Source organism: Chelonia mydas, chromosome 21 (genome assembly GCF_015237465.2).
Source record: "Chelonia mydas isolate rCheMyd1 chromosome 21, rCheMyd1.pri.v2, whole genome shotgun sequence".
Classification (NCBI taxonomy): domain Eukaryota; kingdom Metazoa; phylum Chordata; order Testudines; family Cheloniidae; genus Chelonia; species Chelonia mydas.
Genome location: NC_051261.2, coordinates 698684 through 726331, shown reverse-complemented (window position 1 = coordinate 726331; position 27648 = coordinate 698684). Strand labels below are relative to the sequence as shown.

Below are 27648 nucleotides of genomic sequence, written 5' to 3'. Positions count from 1 at the left end.
TGAACACTTCACATTTTTATTTATAATTTTGAATAATTAACTGCACTCAAGAAAGACAGTAGATTGCAGAGCTTCTCAAGGCAAGGACCTTGTCATTTTTATATCTGCAAAATACTATGTACCCCTGTAATATTGTGTAAATAATAATAAAATAGGTTTTTCTTCTTTCAGAAACAGTGCAACAAGACGTTTGTGTAATCTGCTCAAGGAAACCTGTGCTCGATCCACAGAGAAGTCCAACAAATGTAAATAGTATTTAGATATTGTTTTACATTTATAAATGACACTGCTGCATGGGAGAACAAGCTTTCTTTCTGCAGGCATGGATTCTAGTGTAGTTTGAATAAGTTGTGCGTGGCTCATCTCACTAAAATGAAGTTTTCTGGAGAAAATAAGCCATAGACCTAATAGCTATTCATTTTGTGTTCTTAATTTCAGAGTTTTTTTCCCCCAAAGGCAACAAGGTTGTTAAAGGGTTATACATTTGTCTCCCAACCTTTTCTTTGGCATATTCATCGGAAGCAACATTGACCTGTTTGGGGTAGCTTGATTCCTAAACAATGCAGAACAAAATAAGTGCATCGCACTAGTATTTTTTACATTACATTGGCTACCCATTTAGACACTGATCCAGGAAGGTATTTAAGCATATGTGTAATAGTCCCATTAAATTCAATTTAAGTACTTAAAATTATGCATGTGCTTAAGTACTTTCCTGAATTGGGACATTAGAACTATAATCTTGATTTTATCTGGATTAATCTTTAAAACCCTCAGTGTTGCTGGATCCATGCTGCTGGAGAGTTGCTCTGTTTCTCTGGCGTCAATCCTGTACATATTTACACATTTAACTTTACTACTGTGAGTAGCCCCATTGTTGACCATTATCTTTCATGACCGCTGTGTTCCTGAGGAGCAATGGCATTGTCAGCTACAAGGTTGAAACTCTTAAGTTTAAGATGCAGATGTTTTTTAACAGTTGTCTCATGGCTTTTCACAGGAGAAGAGAATGACCTGCATCTTTCCTTGTGTAGGACAAAATGCAAGACTAAACCTTGCATCATACCGTTCCCACAATGATAAAAATGTAAAAATATTTTCTTCCTTCTACAGTAATGGAAGACAGGGCAGAACCAAAAATCAGTATTGATTACACTATATGGGGAACCCATGACATTTTTGTAAGGTCCTTAGCTACCACAGCAGTGTGGTTGGTCACACTGGCACATTAACTTTGACTCTCTTATCTCCCTTGTGCTCACATCTAGGTCACTTACAAATCCTGCTGTATTTTCCTTCATAACATTTCTAAAATAAGATATTTTCTTTCTGTTCACATAGCTGAAACATTGACATCATCCTTCTTTAGTCTGTACAAAACGAAGATGCTAAGATAATCTTCTTTGCCTGTTGCACTACCTATATCACACACATCTCTTTGGATCTCTTTGCTGACCAAGTTTTCTGTTGCATCAAATTCAAATGTTTTGTTCTCACCTTCGAGGCCTTTCACAACTTTGCCTCATCTTAGTTATCTGTTCTCATCATTTATCACATCAGCCTCATGATTCCTTGTCTTTACCAATGATGTCAGACTTGATGGTCCATTTGACTGCTTTTCTCACAAGTGTCTTCACACTTTCTTCTGTGCCATCTCTTACGTATGGAACACCTTTCCTGAATTTATCTTTAAAATAACTACCCTCTCAAATCTCTCAAGAGTCATTTCTGCCATGATAGTTATTGGAAATTGGCCAACTAACAATGGTTAGGTTGAGGGGGCAATCCATGAAGTAAATAAATATATATAAATGTTCAATTCAGAAACATCTAGTTGTTTGCGGCACTAATAGTATGTTTAATTATGTGACCATATCACTTGACCACCTTATTCCTCAAGTAGTCTCAATGAAACAGAGTGGATTTCAGTGGGGCTACTCAAGGAATTATCAACTCACCTTTGATACTCCTGCTGTCGCTGTGTATTGATGTGTCCAAATCTGTTATAATAATAAAAAATGATAATATGCTTATACTTTTTGATCCTGGATTTACATCTAGCCTGCCATTCTGTCTGGAAGCAAAGGAATTCAGAATGAAACCATGTAAACTGATCTGGAATGCTACTTAGATGGAGAATACACTTTTTCTGCATTGCATAACATTTGCCAACAATATTTTTGCAGACATTTTGGTAAAATGACGAGAAAAAGCAGGCTCACCGTATCCATGTTTTAATTCTTGATGCACTGTATACTGAAATGCTTGGGCAAAACTTTTTTTAAAATAATATGTAGAATCTAATATGCCCTTGTATATTACATTTATTGCTGTATTGTTATGCATATCTTAAAAGTAAAATTTTGTTCAAAATATTTCTATATTGACAGATGAACATGAAAGAGAAGAAACCAGACATCTATATATGGCACTTAATAATAATATTGAGGTAAGTGATTGATTATAAGAGGTTTCAAAATACTCTAAATTTAAACAGCTGAATTGAGTTGATGTGAATGCTGAGATTTTCTTAAATACAAAACACATTTGTCATTGATCTACAGGAGGGTCAGTGCCCCTGCTAGGAGCTGGGATGTAGGTGGTCCGACCTAATAGGAGAGGCTAGGATACGTAATTGGGGGTCAGGTCAGAGTCCAGAGCCAGAAAACAAGCTGGGGATCAGAGACAGGATTGATAGGGCTGTTAGTCAGAACAAGGTAAAGGGGAAAGAACCAGAAATGAAGCAAGGATCAGGAACAATGCAGGAACTGAGGAGCGAGGGAAGGAGCAAGATAGGGATCAGGAACAGGACAAGAGTGGAGTGGAACTAGGAACAAGGTTGGATGCAGATTGCAGAAGCCAGATAAGAGAGGGGTCTGTTGCAGCAGCATCAAGGAGTTTGCGCAGCTGCTTGGACAGCCCTGCCTGGGACACTTCCTGGTGTAAGTAGTGGGTGTGAGACAGTCAGATACTGCTTTGTCTGTCTTCACTGGTGGTGACAAGCGATTGTGACACACCCCCACCCCCAGAACCTGGGTTGTAGACCTGCTAAAACTGAACACCCAAACCCCTGGATCCTCATAGCCCCAGCCTTTATACAGTCTCTTTGGAGTATTCCTATTTTTTGCCAAGCCCTTTGCTTTTTACAAGGGTGAGACCCACAGTTGTATAACTCCAAGGCTAGGCCTTTAGGCGCCAGCACTCTTGATTTTTCTCTGTGGCTCTACAGCAAGTCTGAACAAGTTCAGACTCCTTTTAGAAACTGCCACTACTTTAGGGAGCAATATAACCAGTATTTGCAGTGACAGAGGGTAGCCTTTTCAAAACAAGCCAGCATTTCTTAGTCAGTTGGAATACAGCATTTGAGGGTCCTTAGATCATCATGGAAAACTTAACAGAGTCTATATTGGCAGAAAACAACTGCGCACTCTTCCATGTCATCCTTGAATCTATCCTAGTCTCACTGTCTCTGACCCTGTGTCTCTGCTCTGGGCAGCAGCTAGTCTTAAAAACCATTCCAGTTGCACCTTATAGACCAACATTCCTTATCTCCCAGACAGTTAAACGTTTATTTTCAGTCATTGGGTCTCCCATTGTCTATCCACTTATGTCTTGCTTCTCTGTGCCATGGGGAGAAGTTAACCTCTTTGTACCTAGTGGGTGACAATACAAAGTAAAACTGAGTCACATGGATTGTTCATAAAAATAAAACAAGAATTCCCACAGCATTCCCTGCCATTGTCACATGGGCAGCTGCTGGTGCTCAGTGCCCAAGTCTTTATGATAAGAATATAATTATAAGAGTTTGTTCTATTCAGTTGGTGGTGGTTTTTTTTAACATAAAGAACTTTATTTGAAAAATATATATATGTATTAATACAAAATATGCTTACAAACATAAGGTGCAATACAATGGTATCATGACATAAGAATTGAAAATATACACCAGTTTTAAGTACAGTACAGCATAGTAAGTAGAGTGAAAATTTAGTCTTAAGGCTGGTCTACACTACCGCACTATGCACTCCCCTGTCGTCATAATTACTCCATCTCAGCGAGAGGTGGAAGCTATGTTGGCAGAAGAGTGTCTCCCACCGACATAGTGCGGTGTAGATGCCATGTTAAGTCGATGTAACTTAGTCGCTCAGGGGGGTTGCTTTTTCACATCCCTGAACAACTAAGTTACATCAACTTAAGTGGTATTGTAGACAAACCCTTAATATATTTTGTGGAGGAACAGATGAGTAAGTAGGGATAAGAGGGAGGTATTAAGTTCTTTTACACCATTTTTTTGTTTGGACTTTTGGTATTTTAAACAAAGTGTAAAACCATCAGTAGAGTCTTGCAAAGTACATTTGACCTTCAGTTTTTTTCTGAAGTTCAGTGGGGATATAGTGAGAATTTTGAATATTTGTCAATGAGAAGGGAGAGGCATTTTTATCTGGGGTAGAGAATTTGATATTAAAATAGTTAAGTTAAATGTTTCTTTTTAACCTTTGACTTTTATTTATTATTTGTACTGTGATAGCACCTAGGCACCCCATGTTGTACACCAGGGCTCCATTAAGTTAAGCATTGTACAAATAGCTAGCAAAAAGATGGTCCCTGCTCTAAAGAGCTTACCACCTAAGTATGGGATTACTTCAATTTCTAATTTTTTAAATAATTACAGTGTTCTAATAATATTGATTTAAATTAATAGCTGTCTGTTTTAACAAAGTACTTTTTAATCTGGAAACATTACCATTGGCTTATAATACTGCATATTTTTAAATGGTATGTACATTGCTTTTTCATTATAGGAAATCATTTGTTTGTGAACATTTATTGCTATGTTTTATTTTTTAGAGAATGATACTGGCTTTTGAGGAACTTCATGTGCAAGCAGAGAACTCCAGATTGGAAATGTGTTTTAAATGTAAGAATTGCACCTAATGTTTACAATACTCATAATATACAGAGTACATGTAACGATCTCTTTGATCCTTGGAGATATCATAACATGCACTTTTGGTAGGAGTGATGGGATTTATTAGAACCAATGAATTATAGGCACACTGTTAAGAATGTTTATAGGACAGGCTTATGTGGTAATAAGGGGAGCAGATGCCCTTATTACTGCATAACTTGGTTCTACAATATGGCAACAATTCCTGAAGAAGGTCAACTAGGTTCTAAAAAGGGGCATAAAAGAGATTCTCATCCATTCTTTGTACTCATTTGACCTAATCTTACTCCCCTTAAAGTCCATGGCAAACTTCTGTTAATTTAGTGGGAGTAGGTTTGGAACCTGTATATCTGTAATACTCTAAAACAGTGGTTCTCAACCTATTTACCATTGTGGGCCGCATCCAGTAGTACCTCTGTGGCCCTGAGGATGTCGCATGGGCCATAGCTCTGTGCTGATTGGGCTGCAAGCGGGCCGCAGGTTGAGAAACACTGCTCTAAAAGCTTGAAAATAACATTTATTCACCTGAGAGATAGGGTACGTGAGGTAATAGCTTTTATTCTGTTGGTGAGAGAGACAAGCTTTCAAGCTGCACAGAGCTCCTCTTCAGGTCTGAGTAGTGTACTCAGAGTCACAGGTTCAGCTAATTACAAGCTGTGACAGATTGTTTAGCATAAGAAGTTAACATACATCTCAAGGGACCATTGAAGTTGAAGTGCTTGTTAACACCAACCCAGTTATTGGGGGGTAAGTACTTTATAGATTGTTGTGATAAGCCATAAATCCAGTGTCTCTGTTCAGTCCATGATTTTTAGAATCTAGCAAAATTCTGAATTTAAGCTCTCAGGTTCGTTCTTTGAAGGTGTTAGGCATGTTTCCAATAAGGATAAGGACTTAAAGGTCAGATATAAAGTAATTGCTTTGTGAAAAATGTTCACGCACAAGTGATAGGCAAACATCTGTCTGGGATGGTCTAGATAATACTTAGTCCTGCTATGAGTGCAGGGTACTGGACTAGATGACCTCTTGAGGTCCCTTCCAGTCCTATGATTCTATGATACTGTGTTTTTTGTCTTTTATCATTTTTCTGTGAGAGTTCATTTGAGAGTATAGTGATTGTCTTGTTTCACCCACATAGTTGTTATTGGGGTATATAGTGCATTGTCCAAACCTGAAGAGTTCTGTGTAGCTCTAAAAATCTTCTCGCTCTCACCAACAGAAGTTGCTCCAATAAAAGATATTGCCTCACCCACCTTGTCTCTCTAATATCCTGGGACCAACATGGATACAACACTGCATACATTTATTTTCCAGTCAGCTTTGTTCTTGTTTTACTTCTGTTTTAGGGTTTTGTATTAGTACCTATCACCATAAGAATTTTGCAGACACTGTTTTTCTTCTTATGGAGCCCAGCCCACAGTGGCATTGCTTGTTTTCTGTAGTTGCCTTCTTGATATATGATGAAGCTGCACTGGTTTATACCAGCAAAAAATTTGGGCTCATTATTTGCTTATTTACACTTAAGTGCCCAGCCTTGCATCATTTCTATACATGAAATTTTCATTGACTTCCTATTTTACATAATATTGGAATAAATATGTGAAGAGACATTGCAAAAAATATTTTCTCTGAATAGTTCATAGCTTCAAACATATCTCAGCAGTAAATCTATAATGAAAAAGCTATACAAATATACATATATTTTAAAATGACAGTTATATTTGATTTCTTGAAGTATGTTTAGTTTAAATACTAAGTATTTACATTATTTTATTTCTGAAGTAAAAGAAGCAGCAGAAAAAGTAGAACAGCTTGAAAAAGAATACAAAATGGAAACAAATATCAAGGAAAAGCAGGTTTGTTTAGTGTAAAGTCCAATTTGTACATTTTTATTTGGAAATATAATTTGCATTATATGGAGCAAAAATATCAACTGATTTTATTGTTGTTGACTAATTTAGTTGGAGTGCAGAAAAAACCAAAATAGTTCTTAAAAAGGTGCTTTGTTGTCTGTAAAAGATTTTGTACTTTTGAAGGATGAAAATTATTATTATAAGTGATATTTAAATTGTGTGCTTCTTGCTTTATGTTGTTTGAATTAAAATGTTAATGGGAGTTATATGCCATTATTTTTTTCCCCACAAAGCACCATAAAAGAAATACAGAGTTCTGACAGTCCTCGTATCTGAGCAAGGTTCATTCCACATCTGCTGGTGAAGAAGAGATGGGGGAAAGAGAATGATGTAGAAGCTGGGAGGAAGGATCAGGAAACAGATCAGACCAGCGACTGACTAGATGAATACTGAGACTAGGAGAGGGAATAGGGTATTGTCATGGTATTGAGGGAGCCAAGGAAGGTGGGCAAGTTGTGGAACCGTGTGGTGTTGGTATTAGGAGTGTAATCAATAGTGTGGAAAGAAGGTTTTATTTCTTTAATTTTTTTAATTTGAGAAGGGTCAGAAGATGGACCTGTTGGTTCATGGGGAGAATGGATCTGAGGAGGTGGCAATCAGTCTGACCAGGCACTGGTGTAAGTGTAGGAAATGACAGCAGGAGACTACTTGAGTCTGAATGGATACTCCATTCTCCCTAAATATAAGTTTCTACACCTCCATCCTGTTGGAACTTACAGTCTAGTTTTGATGGCAAATCTGCTGTCTCCAGACTGCAGTGCCTTTTTTTATGGACATTTGGTTAATGCCTCCATATTTTTTTCTTGAGCTGTATTCATTTTTCTACAGTTATTCAATGAAATCCTAATCCTGCATATAATGTACAAATGTGAAAACAATATGAAGTTAGTAGTCTTTTCTAGACCTTGTTATTTATATATTGTAATTGCTCTTCACTTCATTAGCTATCAGTTCTGACTGTACAAAGTGATGAAAAAGACAATAAAATGAGAGACATCACAGTTCAGTTGCAGGAGTCAAGGGATAAGATTATTGATTTAGAAGAAGCAACAAGTAAGAATTTTAATTGCTATAATCCAAATAGCATTATTTGTAATAGTGCAAGAGACAGAAGAGCTAGAGATTAATCATGGTGGTGTTATTCTTTTGCTGAGCACTGGTGGAATTTGGGGACTTGCAGATCACTTTCCTGTTTTGAAGCAGAAATTGGGTGAAATGGAATTGGGTATTTTGTTAGTGTGATTTATTTATAAAATATACACAAGTGCAGTTAGGGGTTGAATGGAGTTGGTAACAAACTTCGGATAAGCAGATACCTTTTGTAGAAACCTCAGGTAAGGTGCCCCTGTCCCAATCCTAAGAAGCAGTTGTCTTGCTCTCCTCTCACGCCAGGGAGGGTCTCAAATTGCTAACAAACCCAGCTTCTTTTAAACAATTCCTGTGTCCTTTTTTTCCACCCTCAGCCCCTGCACATTACACCCGTGAAACCCTTAGTCCAAGGCTACTCACTGAGACCACATGGCCTGGAAAAGTGAGCCTTGGCATTGTTCACCTGCTTCTCAGTACAAAGGAGTCTCAAAGCTGTAACTGCCAGACAGACCAGTGCTTTAATCCACACAATCTCTTTAACCAGTATCTGGGTGCTTATAGATCAGTGACACCCTAATGGACAAACCATTAGCACCTTATGCCATAACAGTATGTTCAAACTTTTATTTCTAGGGTCTGGTCTACAATTATTTATTATTATTATTATTGTATTGTCTAAGAGCCCCAGTGATGGACCAGGACCCTATTGTGCTAAGTGCTGTACAAACAAAACAAAAGATAGTCTCTGCTCTCAAAAGTTCATAATCTAAGTATAAAATGAGACAACAGATGGATACAGACAGATTGATGAGAGAGAGGGAGAGAGAACAAGAAAATTCAGACACAATGTTGGTCAGCATGGTAGACTGTTTTTGTCTCGATACGCCAGCAGTTTTTGTAGCGGTATAATGGACACACAATTTTTGTACCAATGCAAGGATTTGTTTTGAAGGTGTGATTTTTTTTTTTGTAATGCTGCTGTGGACACTGTTATACCAATATAGCTTATTCCCTTGTAGGAATAAGTTATACTGGTATAACTATGTCCACACTGTGGGAGGAGTTCCCTTTTAACTATCCCAATATAGCTAAAAGGGTACAATTTTTGTGTGTAGACCACCCTAGGTCACTGGTTATTGAAAGTTGTTAGTTTCCAGCAGTTGTTCAACAGCCAATGAAATAAATGGTGGTTTCACTCTTCTCTATTGGACATGTTTCCACATCTCCAAAAAATACCTTTACAGATGGCATTAGAGTTGACATCCTTGTAGGCAGGCAAAAGGCAGAGGATTGAATGGAGCTGGACATTGAACTGCTTTTAGAAGGGGCCTTCCATTTCATGGTTGAGACATGTCAATGAGTTTTTTGAGTGAAACTTGCAAAGGGCAAAGAAAGGACTTAGTCTTCTTTAACTGTTAATCAGCCGCTTTTAATTAAATTAAATACTTCTTAAAAATAGTGGTATGTTTTCAGTGATTTTGACACACAAAATTATATCATTTTATCAGTAATTAAGTTATTTCTGTTTCCTTTGCTTTGTAAAATTTGTGGAGAGAGTCCTAATTCATTGAGTAGATGAGGAATAATTATTTATTTTGGAAGGCTGTAAGTTTTTTATATATTTTTTTTATATATACCATGTTGTGCCTAGGATGGGTACATTTAATTAAATTTTATAAATAATACCTATTTATTAAGTACTCCGTGTATTTTATATTTACATAATGAAAAGTGATATGTATGCAGTACTCTCTCATGTCTCTCTCTTAAACCATTGAGAGAGATAAATTATTTAAGTGGCATATATTGTACAAATTATTGTAGAGTACAGTCAGATTTGTTTGGTACATGACATAATGTTTAGAAATATTAGTGTCTATCTTATCTGTAACAATTGTCATTTAGAACAACAAAAAGAAATGTTAAAAGAATCACAGAGCAAACAGGAACATTTGATGGGAGAACTGGAAGAAGCTAAAGTTTTGCTGCAAAAAACAGAGGTATGACTTGCTCTAACTTTTTTTTCAAATCAAAATGTAATATAAATAAGGTAGATGTGTAATTTGTAGAAGCAATTGTCAGTACTTTTAATCTGAACCATGAATTGTAATTGCTTGCTACTACACATCGTGACGAGTTGGACCCCCCTTCTGGGATGCCACCTAATGTACGGCAATTTCACTGAGCCTCTCCTTCTCCGCCAGCCTGGCTTCCCACTCCCTGTTTCGCTGAATTAGGCTCCCCGGCCTCTTGCAGCACACAGAGTCAGGTAGGGCCACACCCAGCTGCAGCCAGACTGAAGTCAGCTCTGTGTGAGAGGACTCCCCCAGCACTCACGTCCACATCCCTTTTGGGAGATAAACCCAAAATAATACTGTCTTGCACTGTTTAGAAAAATCTGCACAGCGCAAGCTCATAAAAATCCTCCCTCTTCCTCAATGTGAAGAGAGATGTGCACAACTTCTTCCCCCCTGCTTAGAAATTACATAAACTGGGTTTAATAATAAACAAAATAAGTTTATTAACTACAAAAGGTAGATTTTAAGTGGTTAAAGGGATAGCAAATGGAACAAAGCAGATTACCTTAGTAAATAAACAAAAGCCGCAAACTGAGCTTAACACACTAGATAGGTAGGATACAAATTAGCAAATTCTCACCCTGAGTGATAAACAGGCTGGCAGATTCTTAAGGCACAAGTTGCCTTGGCTTTCCCAGGTTTTCTTACACAAGCTAAAAATCCTTACAGCCTGGGACCAGCACTTTCCACAGTTCAGTCTTTGTTCCTCATGTGTTTTCAGGTATGTTGTTGTAGGGAGAGTGAGGTCACTCATGTTGTCATTGTCCCTCTTTTACATCTTCCCCCCCACTTGCTGGAAAGCTTTTTTGTTGTGACCTGGGTCAAGCAGTTCCCATTGTGTAGAGCTATCTCTGAGAGGTTTCTGTTGCACACCGTTCCTGAGGTAATCTTTATGATTGTGTGCGTTGTCTTCAATAAGCCACTAACATTATTTGGCCTCATCCAATGTAGCACATTTGAGATACAGAGACATGGTCAATATTCCCAGCTTCAGATACAAAAATAATACATGCACACAAATTGGATAAACACATTCAGTAAATCATAACCTTCCCAGTGACACCTTACATGAGCCATCTTGTATAAAGTACATTTCAGATATGTCATATCCATATTTCCATGAAGAATATGGCGGGTTATGTCTTACACATATTTACAACAAATTTTATTTTTTTTACACTTTTCTATTTAGACTGCTCAGAAGAGTTTAGAAAACGAATTACGGACTGCAATGAAAACCTTAATTGAAGTCACTGTAGAAAAAGAAGCACAAATGGAAGAACTTAAAGAAACTAGGGCTTTGCATGCATCAGTGGTTGAAGAATTTGAAATTGCTGTTTCTAATTTGAAAGAGTTGCTGAAAAGAGAACAAAATAGGTTAAAAAAGTTTTTATATTTAGAGTGAAAGGATGATCTTGCGATTTAAGGCACTAAACAGTGTTCAGTTCCCAGATCTTTCTGCGTGACCTTGAGTAAACTACCTAATCTCTGTGCCTCAGTTTTCTACCTGTAAAGTATCATCCTTATTTTCTCACATCCTTTGGTTTTTTTTTTTCTGAACTGTGAGCTTTTTAGGACCGTTTTTTTTTCTCTTACTGTGTGTGTGTTGTGTTTAGCACAGTGTGGCCCTAATCTCAGTTGGGACCTGTAGGCAGTACTGTAATAGAAGTGTTCAATAATAATAAAAGTAGTTTCAGAGTAACAGCCGTGTTAGTCTGTATTCACAAAAAGAAAAGGAGTACTTGTGGCACCTTAGAGACTAATGCTCAAATAAATTGGTTAGTCTCTAAGGTTCCACAAGTACTCCTTTTTTTAATAAAAGTAGTGATATGGACATTCAGTGGGTATATCATAGTATTACTATTTAGTGCTACTTAACGTTCTTTCATTTCATTTGTCATTAAAATGTTTGGCGTTTTTTGCAAGAAGTAATTGATGGTAATCAAAATTAATCTCAGCAAAACTAGAAATTGATCTATAAAGTGGGTATTTTATTCAATTCTTGTAATGGAGTTTTTCAGGAGATAGACTGCATTGCGCTGTAATGTCATGTCACTAGTAAAAATTATGAGAAATTCAGGGGATATGAAGCTAAAACTGGCTCTCACATAAATTGGTGTAAATCTGGAGTAACTGCACTGACTTTTCTATGATTACTCCAGATTCATAGTGGTCTAAGGGTAAAATCTGGACATGATGTTTTTGAAAAAATGTAACATTTACTTAAAAAAAAAATCTACATTTTGGGAATGTATCTTTTTATCAGTTTATTTTTAACTAATTTTATTATGCCTGCTATTCAAGCAACATGTTGATAGAATGTTTGGTACTTAAATTTCTCATAGCTTACTTGCCTATATGCGTAATATATTTACCTATCTGCTTGTTAGCAGGCAGATAGACATATTGTATTTCCAACAGAAATACGACTTACTTTTCTAGTTTAAATCCTACATGGAAAAATATTGTTTTTTGTTATGCTTTTAAATAGATTGAAGAAACTTGAAGAAGAGTCAGAAATACTTGCCTCAGAGCTCCAAAATAAATCTGTTGAACTGGGTAAGATTTGCTGAAAAAGGAATGAATTTTTTTGCAAGAGCTGGTTACAGGTAAAAATATCAGTATTAGTTCTTTGAGAAGGTTGGTATTATCTGTATAATACCCACTCCAGTGTCTTTGTATTTTGATTCATAGTGTAGTGTGTATATGATCAATGTGGGGAGATCCTCTGGTTGTGTAATGTTGATGAGTGCCTGTCTTTTTTTAGACTGCTCTAAATTATACTGAGAATCAGTTCCAGGATTGAGGAAGTAGAAAGATCACAACATAAACTGCCTTTTCTCCCTTTTCCCAGATCCCTTGTGAAGCAGAGTTTGAACTGATCCGGAATGCTGGCCCTAAGATGTTCACTACTTTCATATTCTTATAAATAAATATATATAATTTTTTTTCATAATTGCCTTATGCAAAATTATTTCAGTCAAAAGGTATTTTGTGAACTGTTTGTCTTGAATATTAGCAGTCATTATTTGTGGTATGTGATTGGTGTCTAAAAAACAGTACTATGGAATTTACTTCCTGATTGAATAGCTGCAACTTTTATTAAACAGGAGGAGGGAAATCAGTGAGATTTCAGGATAGCCATGTAAACACTTGCGGTCCAAATGTTTGTGCAAGCAGACATTTGCATAAGTATTCTAAAACTAGCTTTCTCTGTACATTCTTGCATACAACAATTCACTTATACATGTGTTTGTGGAAAACCTAAGAAGGGTTGTGAATACCATTGAAGTGAATGATTTAATTTTTATTGAAATATATGTTCACGAATACTTTTTTGAAATATTTGTCCAGCTCAGCTTTCAATTAAGTCATGTTACCAAGATATAATTTAGAGCAGAATATAGCGTTGAGTCAAGATTTCTGGATTTGGGCCAATGTCTTTTTTAACTCCATAGAAAAATATGTTCAATGGTAAAATATAAATTAATTTTCATTCATGACTTGAAACTAAAAATAAAAAGGCAATATGTTTGGCCCTGATTCAGCAAGATACTTCAGTATATTTTGTAATTTTGAGCACATGCAGTGCCAATGAAGTCAATAAAGCTTACTAATTAGTACAAAATTAAGTACTTTACTGAATTGGGGCCTAAAAGGCTTTTGAGGGGGCAAACAATGTTGATAATATATTAATATAGAGAATTGTATCCATTTTGTATTATATCTTTACATTGTATTTGCTGTAGAAGAGATGTCCAAACTAAAAAGTGACAAAGAAACACAACTTGAAGATCTGACAGAAGCCTTGGTAAATATAAATTGTCCTAGATGTTAATAGTCTAAAGACATTTATTTTTCATTTGGGGTCCAGCGTCCCTTCTAGAGGCTTCCTGGGGACCCATATCAACCATCTCCCATCTATTCAAAAGCTGCCACTAAACTTAACTTTCTAAGCGATCATTTAGTCCAGTGGTTCTTAAACTAGGGGCGCCGCTTGTTCAGGGAAAGCCCCTGGTGGGCCGGGCCTGTTTGTTTACCTGCCGCGTCCGCAGGTTTGGCCGATCACGGCTCCCACTGGCCACGGTTCGCCGCTCCAGGCCAATGGGGGCTGCGGGAAATGGTGCGGGCCAAGGGATGTGCTGGCCGCCCTTCCTGCAGCCCCCATTGGCCTGGAGCGGCGAACCGTGGCCAGTGGGAGCCGTGATCGGCCAAACCTGCGGACACGGCAGGTAAACAAACCGGCCCGGCCCTCCAGGGGCTTTCCCTGAACAACCGGCGCCCCTAGTTTGAGAACCACTGATTTAGACTATTTCACTCATCTCTTTTGAAGTCTCTGAATACTACTTCTGGTTCTCCTTTGCCTGGGCCTTCCTCAACTCCACCACAGCCTACGTCTTGTACTTCATCTCTTATGTTTGCTTCCTGTGTATGGCTATGAAATGAGCCTTGATGCCCTATTCATTTTCTTCTGCACGTCCATCCTTTTGCATGCCATTCCCTATGGATGGGATGACCTAGTCTTGGTATGCCAAGCATTCACCCTGTCTTCATTCAGATACCTTTCTAAATACTAATTTCTTCCATGATATCTGCAAACTCCTACCCCTGTGGAACTCCTCTGACATTACATTTGAGGCTGAAGTGTGGAATGAGTTCCAATAGTAATTAAAAAAATATTTTTAATGCCACCTTCTGGGATTCCCAGTGTGGTCTGTTTTTTCTGTAACTTTTAGTTTGTAAAACTAGAATGTAAGCTCTTTTAGAGCGACTGTCTATTTTGGTGTTTAGTATGGATTGTTAAACTTCTAACTTCACACAAAGTGCTATAGATTTTTGAGAATGTTATGTTTAACAAAGAGCATGTCTACATTTTGAGCTGGAAGGTATAAATTTCAACTCGAGATATACTCGTGCTTTTTCTAATCAAGCTAATATGATACAAATAGAGTGTAGCTGCAGTGGCATGAGCAGCAGCTGGGGCTAGCCACTCCAACTACTTACCTTTCCAAGAGGCCAGCTATATATTCAAGGCAACTAGCTGCTTGCACCGCCATGGCTGCCTTCTATTTTTAGCATGTTAGTGTGATCATAGCTAATGTGTGTATGTCTCATCAAGCTGGAATTTACACCTTCCAGCTTGAAGCATAGACAGTCTTTCATCAAAGCGCTCACACTAGGGTATCCTGTATACTTTTCCCATTTTTACAGATATGTTGTGGGGTTGCGGGAAGTGGCATGAGCCTTTTGTGGGTGTTTACAGACACTTTTGAATTTCCCATTGGAAATACTTCAATGGAATTGCATTTTCTCCCTACGAGGCATTATTTTTTCCTGTATGTCAGGCATAACAAGAAATTACAGTTCTATCAATCTTTTCCCCAGTGAATCATCATGGAAGGGAATGACACATACTAGGTATTTCCCTTTAGGGAAGTACCTTCAGGAATTAGTGCTGACCCTCAACAGAGTATGTCTGTTCGGCAGCACCCCTTGCCTGCCTGGGGTAGCTCTGTAGTACTTTGCCTCCATTTCCCTCTTCTTCAGAGCCTCTTTAAACTCTATATACACAAGTTGGTGCTGGAGATGTGGCTTGGCCCTCTGATCAAGTCACAAACAACACCTTCTGGGGTAGCAAAAATCCTAGTAAAAGTCCATACAAACAAAAATGTTGTTTTCTGCCCTTCATGGGCTTCTCTTCAGTGTATTTTCTGAACACTCTTCTCTGCTGCTTTCTGGGCTCCTTTTGAGTCTCTATGGTACAGAGCACTGTTCCCCAGGTTGGTTCCCCTGGAGTACCTGGCCTCTTGCCTTGCCAGCCAGCCCTCAGCTCTTTTCTAAGGCCCATGTGTCCATAAGTGTCAGCCAATTCTCTTATTACCATCCCCTCAGGCTGGGAAGGAGCTAATTAATTAGGGCATTGGTGGACCTGGCCCCATCCCCTCTTACAAGGGGCCAGTCACCCTGTGACACTGCCAGTATGAATTCCTTAAATCCAGTAGAGTCTTATACTGGTGCCTATCACTGTATTATCTGAGTACTCTTCACTTTTATTAGATTGGCATAGTATGGTTCATGGTGGATTTCATGATCCCCTTTGCGTTCCGTCATCTGTGGGGTTTACCCAGGCGTGGGATGGGAGGCACTTCTAGCATTGACATTGAGTGGGACAGGATGGGGGAGAGGGAATAGTATGTATTCTTTGTTGTATGAAAATAACCCATATATTTAATAAATCTTCTCAGCTTACTGTAGGATACATGTTAAAACATTTTCCTTTACTGTTTAGGAGAGGTCAGTAAAACTTCAAAAAGATTTGGAGCAGCAGTTAGTGTGTGAACAATCAGAAAAAACGATATTAATAAAAGAGAGAGAAATTAGGGACGCTGACCACTTAGAGTTTAAGGTTAGACCATGTGGTTTTTCTTGTTAATTGAACTTAAAATTTCATTTTATTTGTTACCTCTTGAACTAGCTATTTCAAAAGTTATAGATTTTTTTTGTTTATAGATTCCCCCCACCCAGGGAAGATGCTTTTCTTTGAGAATCGCCAGTACATAAGATTCCCATTTATAGTGATGCGCACACCCAGCTCGCAGAGGTTGGCAAACTATAGATAGCAGTGCCTGTTGGGGCAGTGCAAGTGCCCCTTATAGACAAAACCTTCAAGGGTCTGAAGTTATAGAAAGGATTCAGGGCCCTAGTTGCCACAGTTCCCTCACTGGAGTTGTATCCCACATCATTCGATCAGGTGGGAAGCGTTCTTCCCCTTAGAACAGGCCGAGGGGCCAACTAGGGTGATGAGGCTTCCCAGTATTATCAGGACCGTCCCAATATTAGGAGTTTTGTCTTTTATATGCACACACACACATCAAGCCCTCCCAGAGTGCCCTGATTTGTCACACTTGCTACCTGGTCACCCTAGGGCCAACTCCAGGCCCTGTGAATCCTAGATTCGGGCAGCACTGACTCCCTGTTTCAGATCTGGTTAAGCTTCCCGTGCTAGGCACTTGACACACTGCAGTGAGGGGATGCAAATGCTGAACCCCACATGCCCTTAGCTTGCTGGGGCTGGGTGGTGGTTAACATTGTCCCTGGCTTTGGGCCTTTAGGCATACACTCCAAGTGCAGATCTTGTGTCTGACAACTCTTGGCAGTGGGGATGCTAAGGTCCAAATGCATATCTCCTGAAACTAGTGCCATCTCCTGCAAGCCTCCTGAGCAGCTCTTGTTTGTTTCCTAGAATCCTATTGAATGTGTTAGCCTTCTGTGTTTAACCCTTCAGGGGCATGTGATAGTGAAAGCCATCAAACAGATTTTTTACAGGATTCTACAACACTTACTCTTTACATAACAGCATATGAGCGAGAGGCAGATTTAGATGAAGTAATAAACACACGTATTTGTGTTTTCCTTGCCTCAATTTTGTTACCACTTTGAAGAGTTTTTTGGGCTTGGGCAGAGTCCTCTGGGGTGTCTGGCATCCTTCTGTCACTACAGAGCCTTTCTAGGTCAGCTAACTTTCTCTGATCTTGGCTGGTTCCACAGTTAAACTGGACCCTCCCAGCTCCTCCCTCCCCTCCCCCGGTGAAGGCAAGTCCATTCCTTCCTCATTGCTGTCAAAGTTTCCTGTTTGTCTCAGTGAGCCTGTCGCTCATGTTATACGGGCCACCAACAATACCTGGTTCCTTTGCTACTGGGGATTTTCCACTCCCCCTCTCTCTCGAGGAGATGTAGGGACTAGCTTTTCCCAGCCTCTGCCAACCTGTTGGCCCAAGGTGTTTCCACCTTAATAGGCAACAGTTTTGGGTTTAATGAATGACTATTGCTCCTGGTCTGGCAGAAAATGGTGGATGTCACATCCACATTCCATGATACAACAGTTTCATAAGAACAACTTTATAATATCAACTAGAATTAATAAATCTACATCGACAGATTCCCCAAATCATTAATGCAGTCTAACTTGGTTGCAATGTATATGTATTTATTACACAATGTTATTTATGGTCCTACATTTGGTTGTGTAATTAGAAATTATATTTAAAAATATGCCCATGTATGCCAGGGCTGAATTTAGCCAATTAAGCTTATTCTTTATATGTCCAAGCCCTAATTTTGTAAATTTTGAGCTCAATGTTCTTAAACAGGAACAAGTTCAAGGACTTTTATCTGAAAAGAAACTTCTTGAGATCACTATTGCGAAATTACAAAAGAGAGAAAAAGAGATGAAGGATAGTCTTCAAATCAGAGAGGTCTGTAGAAAGGGTGACTTTTTTTCTCTGAAATATCTTATTGATATAATGCGCTTGAATATCCTGATTAGTGACTTGCGGAAATTATTGTGCATGCAATGAAATTAATAACAGGTTTAAAATAAAAATAAGGAAGTACTTCTTCACACAATGCACAGTCAACCTCTGGAACTCATTGCTAGTGGATTTTGTGAAGGTCAAAAGTATAATCAGCTTAAAAAAAGAATTAGATAAGTTCATGGAGGATAGGTCCATCAGTGGCTATCAGCCAAAATGGTCAGAGATGCAATGCCATGTTCCAGGTGTTGCTAAATCTCTCTCTGACTGCTAGAAGCTGGGACTGGACGACGGAATGGATTATTCCATAATTACCCTGCTTTGTTAATTTCTTCTGAAGCATCTGGCACTGGCCAGTGTCGGAAGACAGGATACTGGGCTAGATAGACCATTGGTCTGACCCAGTATCACCATTTTAATGTTTTTATGAGTTTTTACATTACATATATTACATTTAAAAATCCAGGAGAAGATATGTCCTGTTAGGCACTAAGGAGGCTCTCCTCTGCAAGTGCCCTGGCAACGCGGCACACTTCTGATTCCAGCAGGGAGAAGAGTTGGAAGAAAGTTGACACTGGCACCGATGGGTACTCCAGTACTGCAAAAGAACAGTTACTCACCTTCTCATAACTGTTGTTCTTTGAGATGTGTTGTTCATGTCAGGGTCTTAATTAGCGGTAAGGTGATATGGGAAGGGCCTGAAGGGGGCAGGATGTCTGCCATAGAGTCTGCATCATCTGTAACTTCTTCCGCCTTAATGCCCAGACCCTGTGCGACCCAGCAGAGCAATTGCTGCAACACCCTGGAGTCTTCCAGGGCTGAGGCGATGGTAGCGCCTGCGAGTGCTTCTTCTGGGGAAGATGAGGAGGAGGTCACTAAGGGAGGTGGTTGTTCCCTTCCATCCCTGCCCGAGGGATCTTGTGAGCCAGTGGGGATTGATGGTCTGGTCTGGTCTTGGTGCCGAGAAGAGCACCAGCGTTGACATCACCCTCCCACCCCCACCCCGGTCAGCGCAGGAGGCACTGTCAAGTAGTGTGTCTGCACCATGGTGGTTGTCAACATCGGTGCAGGCAGTGTCGATGACGGCGTTGGTGCCTTAGTAGGGGCTGGTGCTGTAGTCAGTGCCAAGGCCGCTTTTGGCGTCGTGACCTGAGCCACTGGCACCTCTGGAGCCCAGGGCACTGCCGAAGGAGCTGCCAATGTTGGTGCCGACGTCGGCAATGTTGATTCAGATGCTGGCATAGATGCCAGAGGTAGTTGCTCAGCCACTAGACATGGTGGGACAAAGGTAGCAGACACGACTGAAGCGGCACCTGAGCGAGAGCCTTGGCTCCAACCCTGGGCTTGTTGGAAAGCCCATGGAGTCCAGAAGGGCAACCGAACTGGGTTTTGCCATTGAGAGGCCCACTGTCAGGACCTCCTATGGTGCCTGGAGGATGACTTTCTGCTCCCACTATAGTCGCAGCGGTACGAGTCCGACTCCAACTTGGAAGCCTCGGAGTACGAGGACCGAGGCAGCGCTGCACCTCGAAGCGTCGGGAGTCTGGGGACTGACTTTGCTCCCTGGCATGCATTTCGCTCAGGTCTTGCAGGTCTTGAAACCCGGGAATCACGGCATGTCCCGGTGTGGCAAGAAATGGGGGGAAGCCTGGGGAAAAAACCCCGTAACGGAACTTATGACTAATTAACTAGGTAACAAACTAAACTGACTAAACAGGAAGAATACAACGAGAGTCGAGCTGCTAAGCCACTTGCCGGAGCAAGAGCCAGGGAAGTTCCAGCTACCATCACTGGCGGTGAGAAGGAGGGGGTGGCAGGTCAACAGCGCTCTATATTGGGCGCCATGAAGGTGTAACTTCGGGGGCGCCCAGGTTGACCCTACGGCAGCTGCTAAGGGAAAAATCTTCTGACTACTGTGCACATGCACGTGCACACATCTGATTGGAATCGACATGAACAAGCACTCGAAGAAGAACATCAGTGCTGACCTCCTTGGCACTGACACTGGAAGAGAGAGACCCAGGACACTTTGAATCCAGCACAGAGCGCTTGAAGCTGCATTTGCATCAGTGAACATCATGGGTTCCCTGGAAGGAGGACTCTAAGTTCAAAGACATACTACTGAGGCATTCCAGTTCCAGAGACAGTGGCAGGGCACCAATATCAAAGAAAGCCAGAGAGACTTTGGCCCCTATATCTATTTTGGCACCAAGATACCTTCAAGCCCCGACCATGACACTGACTAAGAAATCATTTCAGGCACCAAGGTTTGATGGTTTCACTTTCACTGTGCCTCCCAACATTGACTCAAGCACCAATCTTGGTACCAGTACTGACACTGGTATTTGTACCAGCACCATCCTTGCTGGACCCACACTTGATGGCACCACCATTCCTGAAGAAGGTTTTCTCCTTTTTTCTCTCCTGGCTTCTACAGCAAGTCCTCCTCAGAGAAGGTGGAATGATACCCTAGGAGATACCGAAAGGACAATCAGTATCTGGCCCTCTGCAAGATGGTAATGAATGGACCACCCACAACCTAGACAGTATCAATATGAGATGCCACCATGGCTGTATTGCCCATATTGGGGCCTGCCGTCCCATCAGCCCTGGAGTCACTCCCTGTGGTAAAAGCCACCACGAGGGGGAGATCTTGCTATCTGTTTGTCAGTGATAGCGAGGGCTTCCTCACTGGAACTGAAAGAGCAGGAGGGAGAGCCAACAGGGCAGGCTAGGGAGACGCTCCAGTTTCCCTCAATGCCCAGGGAATTCTCTTCCTCACCTGATGAGGCTATCGATCTGGCCCTGGTGCCAACAGTGGATGACTTTTGGGTATTCCAGAAACTCTTGTCTGAAGTTGCAGATATCTGGACTGTCAAAACAAACGTAATCCAAAAGCATATCCATAAACTATTTGACATCTTGAGTTATGTACTGTCCACAATAATTGCCTTACCTATTAATAAAAAGAAAAGGAGGACTTGTGGCACCTTAGAGACTAACCAATTTATTTGAGCATGAGCTTTCGTGAGCCACAGCTCACTTCATCGGATGCATACTGTGGAAATTGCAGAAGACATTATATACACAGACACCTGTGTATATAATGTCTTCTGCAATTTCCACAGTATGCATCCGATGAAGTGAGCTGTGACTCACGAAAGCTCATGCTCAAATAAATTGGTTAGTCTCTAAGGTGCCACAAGTCCTCCTTTTCTTTTTGCGAATACAGACTAACACGGCTGTTACTCTGAAACCTTACCTATTAATGACAGTTTATACTCTGCAAAGCGCTTTGGAATAAATGAGCCTCACTCCCTCTTACTTCATAGTAGGTTGAGTACCTCTGAAGGGGCTCAAGCGGTTCTGTGTGCACACACTATCCGAAGGTCACTCTTACTGGTGTTTACAAGAGAAAATAAGGTCTGCCAAAGGACAAGAATCCAAAGAAATTTTTCAGTTGGAAGGCATGCTCTTCGGCTTTCTTGCAGTTCCTTGTGGCAAATTACCAGGTGTTATTCATGAAGTACAGCTTCTTGGTGTGGGAAAGTGTGACCCCAATTCCTTTCCAAGTTACTGCAGGACTACAGTGGGGAACTGAAGGATGAAGTGAGAGAAAGGCAGATGATAGGCAACCATGGATGAGTTGGATACAGCCACCCAGTCCACAGCCATGGCTATCGCAATGTGCTGAGAGTCTTGGGTGCAGGCGTTGTGCATCCCCAAAGAGGTCCAAGCAACCGTTGAAGATCTGCCAACTGAGGGGATGGTCCTATTCAGTGCCAGGACAGATTACATGGACCATGGTTGCTAGACATAAGGCCCCTGGACTGGAACGTGGAGTAGTGGGCTGACCCATGTTCCCCTACCAGCTACTGGGGCGGTAGCTCCACTGCCCAGAATGTGCTGAAGACTGATTCAGACAGTTAGTCCAGAGGGACTTTGATACCCTGAAAGAGGAAAACTATAGCTGGAGGGCCAAGTCATAAAGAGGGTGCACCCTGAGTCGTGAAGAAGGAGCAACTGAGTCCAGCGAGAGAGAGCAAGACTGACCATGGGGCAAGCAACTGAAGGAGGTGGTGTCAGACTGGTTGATAGCTAATCCCCAGATAAGCCACAAGGAGGTGTCTTAGCAGTGAGTAGAAAACTCCATGTCAGGACTTCAGTATGTTATTAACAGGGCTGATGGGGGGGACCTCCCTGTCTTCCCTTTGCAACCTGTTCCCTATACCACCTATCTGTGAAGATTGCCTTTTCAGTAGCCATTACATTACATCACATCAAAAGATAGGGGAGATTCAGGCCCTCGGGGCACATCCCCTTCTACAGTATTTCATACAGACATGGGTACTCTCGGGTCTTGTCCAAAGTTCCTGCCTAGAGTTGATTCAGAATTCCAGAGGAACCAATTTATCTGACTTTCATTTTTCTTCCACAAGTCTCACTCAATGCAGATGAAGTTAAACTTTGCACACTTGATGCGGTAACAGCACTGTCTTTTTACATTGGCAGAATCATTCAGAGAAACACAGATTATTTGTGGCCTTTGCTGATAGAGTAAAGGGGCAAACTCTCTAATCTCTCAGATTGTCTAAAGTGGGTCTCCAGCTGCGTAGGGACATGTTATGATTCAATCAGGTTAAATGCACCTAGTCTCCTTAGAACTCATTCCACTACAGCTCAGACAGTGTCTGCTGTCCCAGTCAGGCAGCCTAGTACAGGCCAGCTGTGCTTGTTAGGTTGACCAAAGACTGGCTCTGCTGCAGACCCTGATTCCTGACAGTGACCCTGCCTCAAGGTCACCTACTTGGGGCCTGTTTTTTTCTGGGTACTTCTGATGAAACTCTCATAAGTCTGGGGTTTGGGTGTTCTCTGCCAATTACCAAGACTGCTTATCCAGCCTGTAACCTTTCCAGTCCACCAGGTATTGGAGCCTTTCCGTAACTTGCTGAGAGTTGAGGATTCAATGGTCAAAATACTCCTCTCGTCTGCAGACTGTTATGGGTGGCAGATTAGAGTGGTTTGGGTATGGGTTCCTGGTGTAAGGCTTTAAAAGTGAGATGTCAAGGATGAGTGGGTCTTCAAGGACTTGGGCAGCTGTAACCTGAAGGTCACTGGGTTCATTGGTTCTGTAATCTTGAAAGACTCAGATATAGGTAGTTTGGTAGATCAGCTCAATTTAAGTTTCTGGGCAGAGAGCCCAACCTTCTCCCCCTACATCCAGATTGGCAGCAGCTTGACCATCTTGGTCTGGGGCTTCTTTAGGAGATTGCAGGTGTTCTTTGAGCTGCAAGTTAGGTGGGAGGCTCAATTTGCAGCAGCTGCCGTACTGGGAAACTCACAAGTAAACTTGGATGGAAACAGGGGTGAAAGCCCTAATTTGTGAAGTATGGACTATTTTGCATCAAGAAATATAATGCTTTGTTATGCAAACTTGGCGTAGCACAGCAAGGGAAGCCAGTAACATTAGTGGTAACTCAGGAAGTAGTGAAGATGCTGCTCGAAGATTTGATTGACCCTTTCCATTTGCCCATCAGTCTGCGTGATAGGTAGACCAGGTGAGAGACTTGATGCCAAGGAGTCTGAGAAATTCCTGACAAAATCAGGAGCTGAACTGGGGACTCTGCTCTGATATTATGCCCATTGGTGACCTGTGGTTGCAGAAGATGTTTTCCATGAGGAGCCAAGACATCTCCCATGCAGTAGGAACAGTATAGAACGGGATGAAGAGCTCTATTCTTGTTAGGAGGTCAGTAACAACCGGGATTATTGGGTGTCCCTGGGGAGCGTGGCAGTTTTCAGTGAAGTTCATTGATACAATAGACCAAGCCTGTGGAGGTGTGGGCAGAGGTTGGAGGAGACCTAAGGGTCTTGATCATGGGTTTTTGGTATGGGTGCAGAGGTCGCAGGACCTTATATAATTCTTGATGAAAGCTTGTTGTCGTGGCTAGCAGAAGCTCCTTGAAACTGGATCCCAGGTCTTTGAATTGGCTAAAATGACCTGCAGGCAGCAAATTGTGGCATAGTTTCAATACCTGAAGCCTAACTTATCCCTCCAAAACAGAAATACAACTCTTGTGGTAGAGGAGGCCATTTTGTAGTCAGAACTCTGAGTCAGGTTGGGTACCCACAGCGTTCAGGCTCTGTTGGATCTGGATTGTGAACATGTCATTGGAGAACATCAGACTGTTATCAGTCAGCTTGTTGACAAAGCTGGACATCTTGAGCACGGTGGCAGAGAACTCATCACCTGCTTTGAGATATTTGTCTTTGTGGGAGAGGGCATCTATCTTTCCATTTCTTGTCATCACGTCATAACTTACAACAGAGGCAAAGTAAGAAAAGAAGAGAGACCTGTGGATCTGGCAATGGTTAAAAAGTCTAGCAATCCATAGGTATTCCAAGTTCTTGTGGTCTGTCAGGACTTTGAGCAGGAACTGGCCTACTTCTAGAGGTGTCATCATTCCTTGAAAACTGGCTTAATAACCAATAGCCCCTTATCCCAAATATCATTTTTTTCCCACCAGGGTTAGCTTCTGAGAATAAAAGGTACAGGGGTGGAGTTGGTTGCGGCTGCCCACGTATTGAGATAGTATTGCATCTGTGGCAAAATTTGAGGCATCAGCCTCAATCATAAATGGTTTGTAAGATCTGCATGAATCAGTGCTGAGGTGAATGCCGATTTCAGTTGATCAAAAGCCAACTGAGCTTCTATGGACGAGGCAAACCAGGCCACTGTTCGTAGGATCACCATTATGGGTGCAACCAATGTTAGAGAATCCTTTTAATAAATTGCCTGAAGAGATTGGTGAACCCTAGGAGTCATTGCATACATCCTTGGAAGTGGCCCAGTCAGATATTGTTGCCACCTTATGGGGGTCCAGGGTGAGTCCCTCGCGTGAGACAATAAATCCCAACAATTCCATTGTATCCTTATCAAACTCACGTTGCTCTTGATTTGCGTAGAGGTCTGGCAGAGTCTCTCCAAGACAATGCACACGGGATGAAAATGAAGATACTGACTTTCAGAGAAAATGAGGATGTCATCTAGAAAAATGATGACAAATTGTCCAGCATGTCCCTGAAGATGTCATTAAAGAAATGCTGGAAGGTTGCTGGGAGTGTTGCACAATGCAAAACGGCATGATCAGATGCTTGACATGGCCAGCCCTGGTATGGAACGTAGTCTCCTTCCCAGATCCTTAACAGCTTGTAAGCTCTGCAGAGGTCCAACTTTGCAAAGACCTTGGCAGAACAGTCTTTCAAACAGCTCATTTATGAAAGGAGTACCAGTTTTCAGTATGATGTTGTTCAGAGCTTCTTAGTCCACACAGCTGGAAGATTCCTGACGTTATCTAAGTAGGACTCCCACTAGCATCAACCAAGCAAATGGGTAGCTGTTTGAGTGTCACCAAGAGTAGAATCCATGTGGCCAGTCTGTCAGAGAAGAAAGAATGGTTACTTACCCTACAGTAACTGTGTTTCTTTGACATGTATTGTCCACAAGGATTCCATGACCTGCCCTTTCCAACTATTATGGATTCCTGTTTCTCTGGGATTCTGTATTGGTGATGGAATGGAGGGATGTGCGGGTGTGCTCTGCCCTCCTCTTTGTAGCACATCCCTTGCATATACATCCTAATAACATTGTATGTATTCCTCACTGAAGGCTCTATCCTGAATTCCTTGTATTCCCAAACTTCCATTGGATTTGTGAGGAGTGCATGTGCCCATCTATGCACTCAAACAAAACACTTACAGCCTGGTTACTCAGGCTATGCACTAGGGAGAGGATTTGTCTTGTGTAGCTATATGAAATATTTTAATGCAAACATTTAATATCATAGTAGTCCATACAATGCTATATAAATGTAATCTGACTAACAGCTGTCCATAGGTTGGTTTATGAAGTTTTGGGTTGTCTGTTTCTTTGCAGCAGTATTCAGAAACTATATATTATAAATGCATAAGCACTTGTGACATTTTTTTCTGCAGAAAGAAGTCCGTGATTTGGAAGTACGGTTAACTGGTGCAGTTGAAAATGAACAAAATTGTTTAAAACAGATTACAGTACTGAATGCAGAGCTTGAACAAGAGATGTATGACTTTATTTTTAATTACATTACCTTTAAAGTTGTTGCTCCTTTTAATGCATATTTAAAATCTGTGATTTGTTTTCTAATGAAAAATGTAAGGTTTATTTTGTTACATTGTACCCCTTTGCAATTACTGTGCATCTCTCACTTCACACTTGTCTCTGCTGTCTCTCCCTCTTATTGGTACCAGAGCACAAAGGGGGGAAGCGTTACGTATGGAAAGGGGTTCTCTTTAGGAAGAACCATGGAAAATTGCTTAAACTGTAACAAATGTCAAAAGTTTGTAAAAGAGAAATCAAGGTGCAATTGTTGCTGATACCTCAATTCCCTCCCCTTCTGCTCAGAGTATTTTTCAGTAATGTAAAAGCTGAATGGACTACCACCCTCCTCTCCCCCCCCCCCCCCAACAGTGTTATTGTATTTATCTGTGCATTTTAAAATTAGACTAATACTAGTATTAGTATTTACAGCTGGAGACCCACTTTAGATAATCTGAGAGATTATTAGTATAATCACTAAACTGGGAGGAGAGGTAGATACGCTGGAGGGTAGGGATAGGATCCAGAGGGACCTAGACAAATTAGAGGATTGGGCCAAAAGAAATCTGATGAGGTTCAACAAGGACAAGTGCAGAGTCCTGCACTTAGGACGCAAGAATCCCATACACCGCTACAGACTAGGGACCAAATGGCTAGACAGCAGTTCTGCAGAAAAGGACCTAGGGGTTACAGTGGATGAGATGCTGGATATGAGTCAACAGTGTGCCCTTGTTGCCAAGAAGGCCAATGGCATTTTGGGATGTATAAATAGGGGCATTGCCAGCAGATTGAGGGACGTGATCTTCCCCTCTATTAGACATTGGTGAGGCCTCATCTGGAGTATTGTGTCCAGTTTTGGGCCCCACACTACAAGAAGGATGTGAAAAAAATTGGAAAGGGTCCAGCTGAGGGCAACAAAAATGATTAGGGGACTGGAACACATGACTTATGAGGAGGGGCTGAGGGAACTGGGATTGTTTAGTCAGCGGAAGAGAAGAATGAGGTGGGATTTGATAGCTGCTTTCAACTACCTGAAAGGGGGTTCCCAAGAGGATGGATCCAGACTGTTCTCAGTGGTAGCAGATGACAGAAGGAGGAGTAATGGTCTCAAGTTGCAGTGGGGGAGGTTTAGGTTGGATATTAGGAAAAACTTTTTCACTAGGAGGGTGGTGAA

At 41.1% G+C, this 27648-nt stretch overlaps 1 protein-coding gene across 11 annotated transcripts in view; it reads left to right on the top strand.

Moving 5' to 3' along the window:
* Nucleotides 1–27648, top strand: part of SYCP1 (synaptonemal complex protein 1) — a 69112-nt gene that overhangs the window by 4828 nt on the left and 36636 nt on the right. For 9 of the 11 annotated variants that reach the window (XM_043533621.1, XM_043533624.1, XM_043533619.1 and 6 more), the window contains exons 6-17: nucleotides 172–245; nucleotides 2391–2449; nucleotides 4849–4918; nucleotides 6731–6804; nucleotides 7806–7914; nucleotides 9856–9950; nucleotides 11221–11405; nucleotides 12520–12587; nucleotides 13778–13839; nucleotides 16318–16434; nucleotides 18179–18283; nucleotides 26336–26439. In XM_043533621.1, the coding sequence (XP_043389556.1) occupies nucleotides 172–245; nucleotides 2391–2449; nucleotides 4849–4918; nucleotides 6731–6804; nucleotides 7806–7914; nucleotides 9856–9950; nucleotides 11221–11405; nucleotides 12520–12587; nucleotides 13778–13839; nucleotides 16318–16434; nucleotides 18179–18283; nucleotides 26336–26439 (1122 nt within the window). The remainder of the gene's footprint in view (nucleotides 1–171; nucleotides 246–2390; nucleotides 2450–4848; nucleotides 4919–6730; nucleotides 6805–7805; nucleotides 7915–9855; nucleotides 9951–11220; nucleotides 11406–12519; nucleotides 12588–13777; nucleotides 13840–16317; nucleotides 16435–18178; nucleotides 18284–26335; nucleotides 26440–27648) is intronic. The other 2 variants (XM_043533622.1, XM_043533625.1) reach the window with 2 other exon arrangements.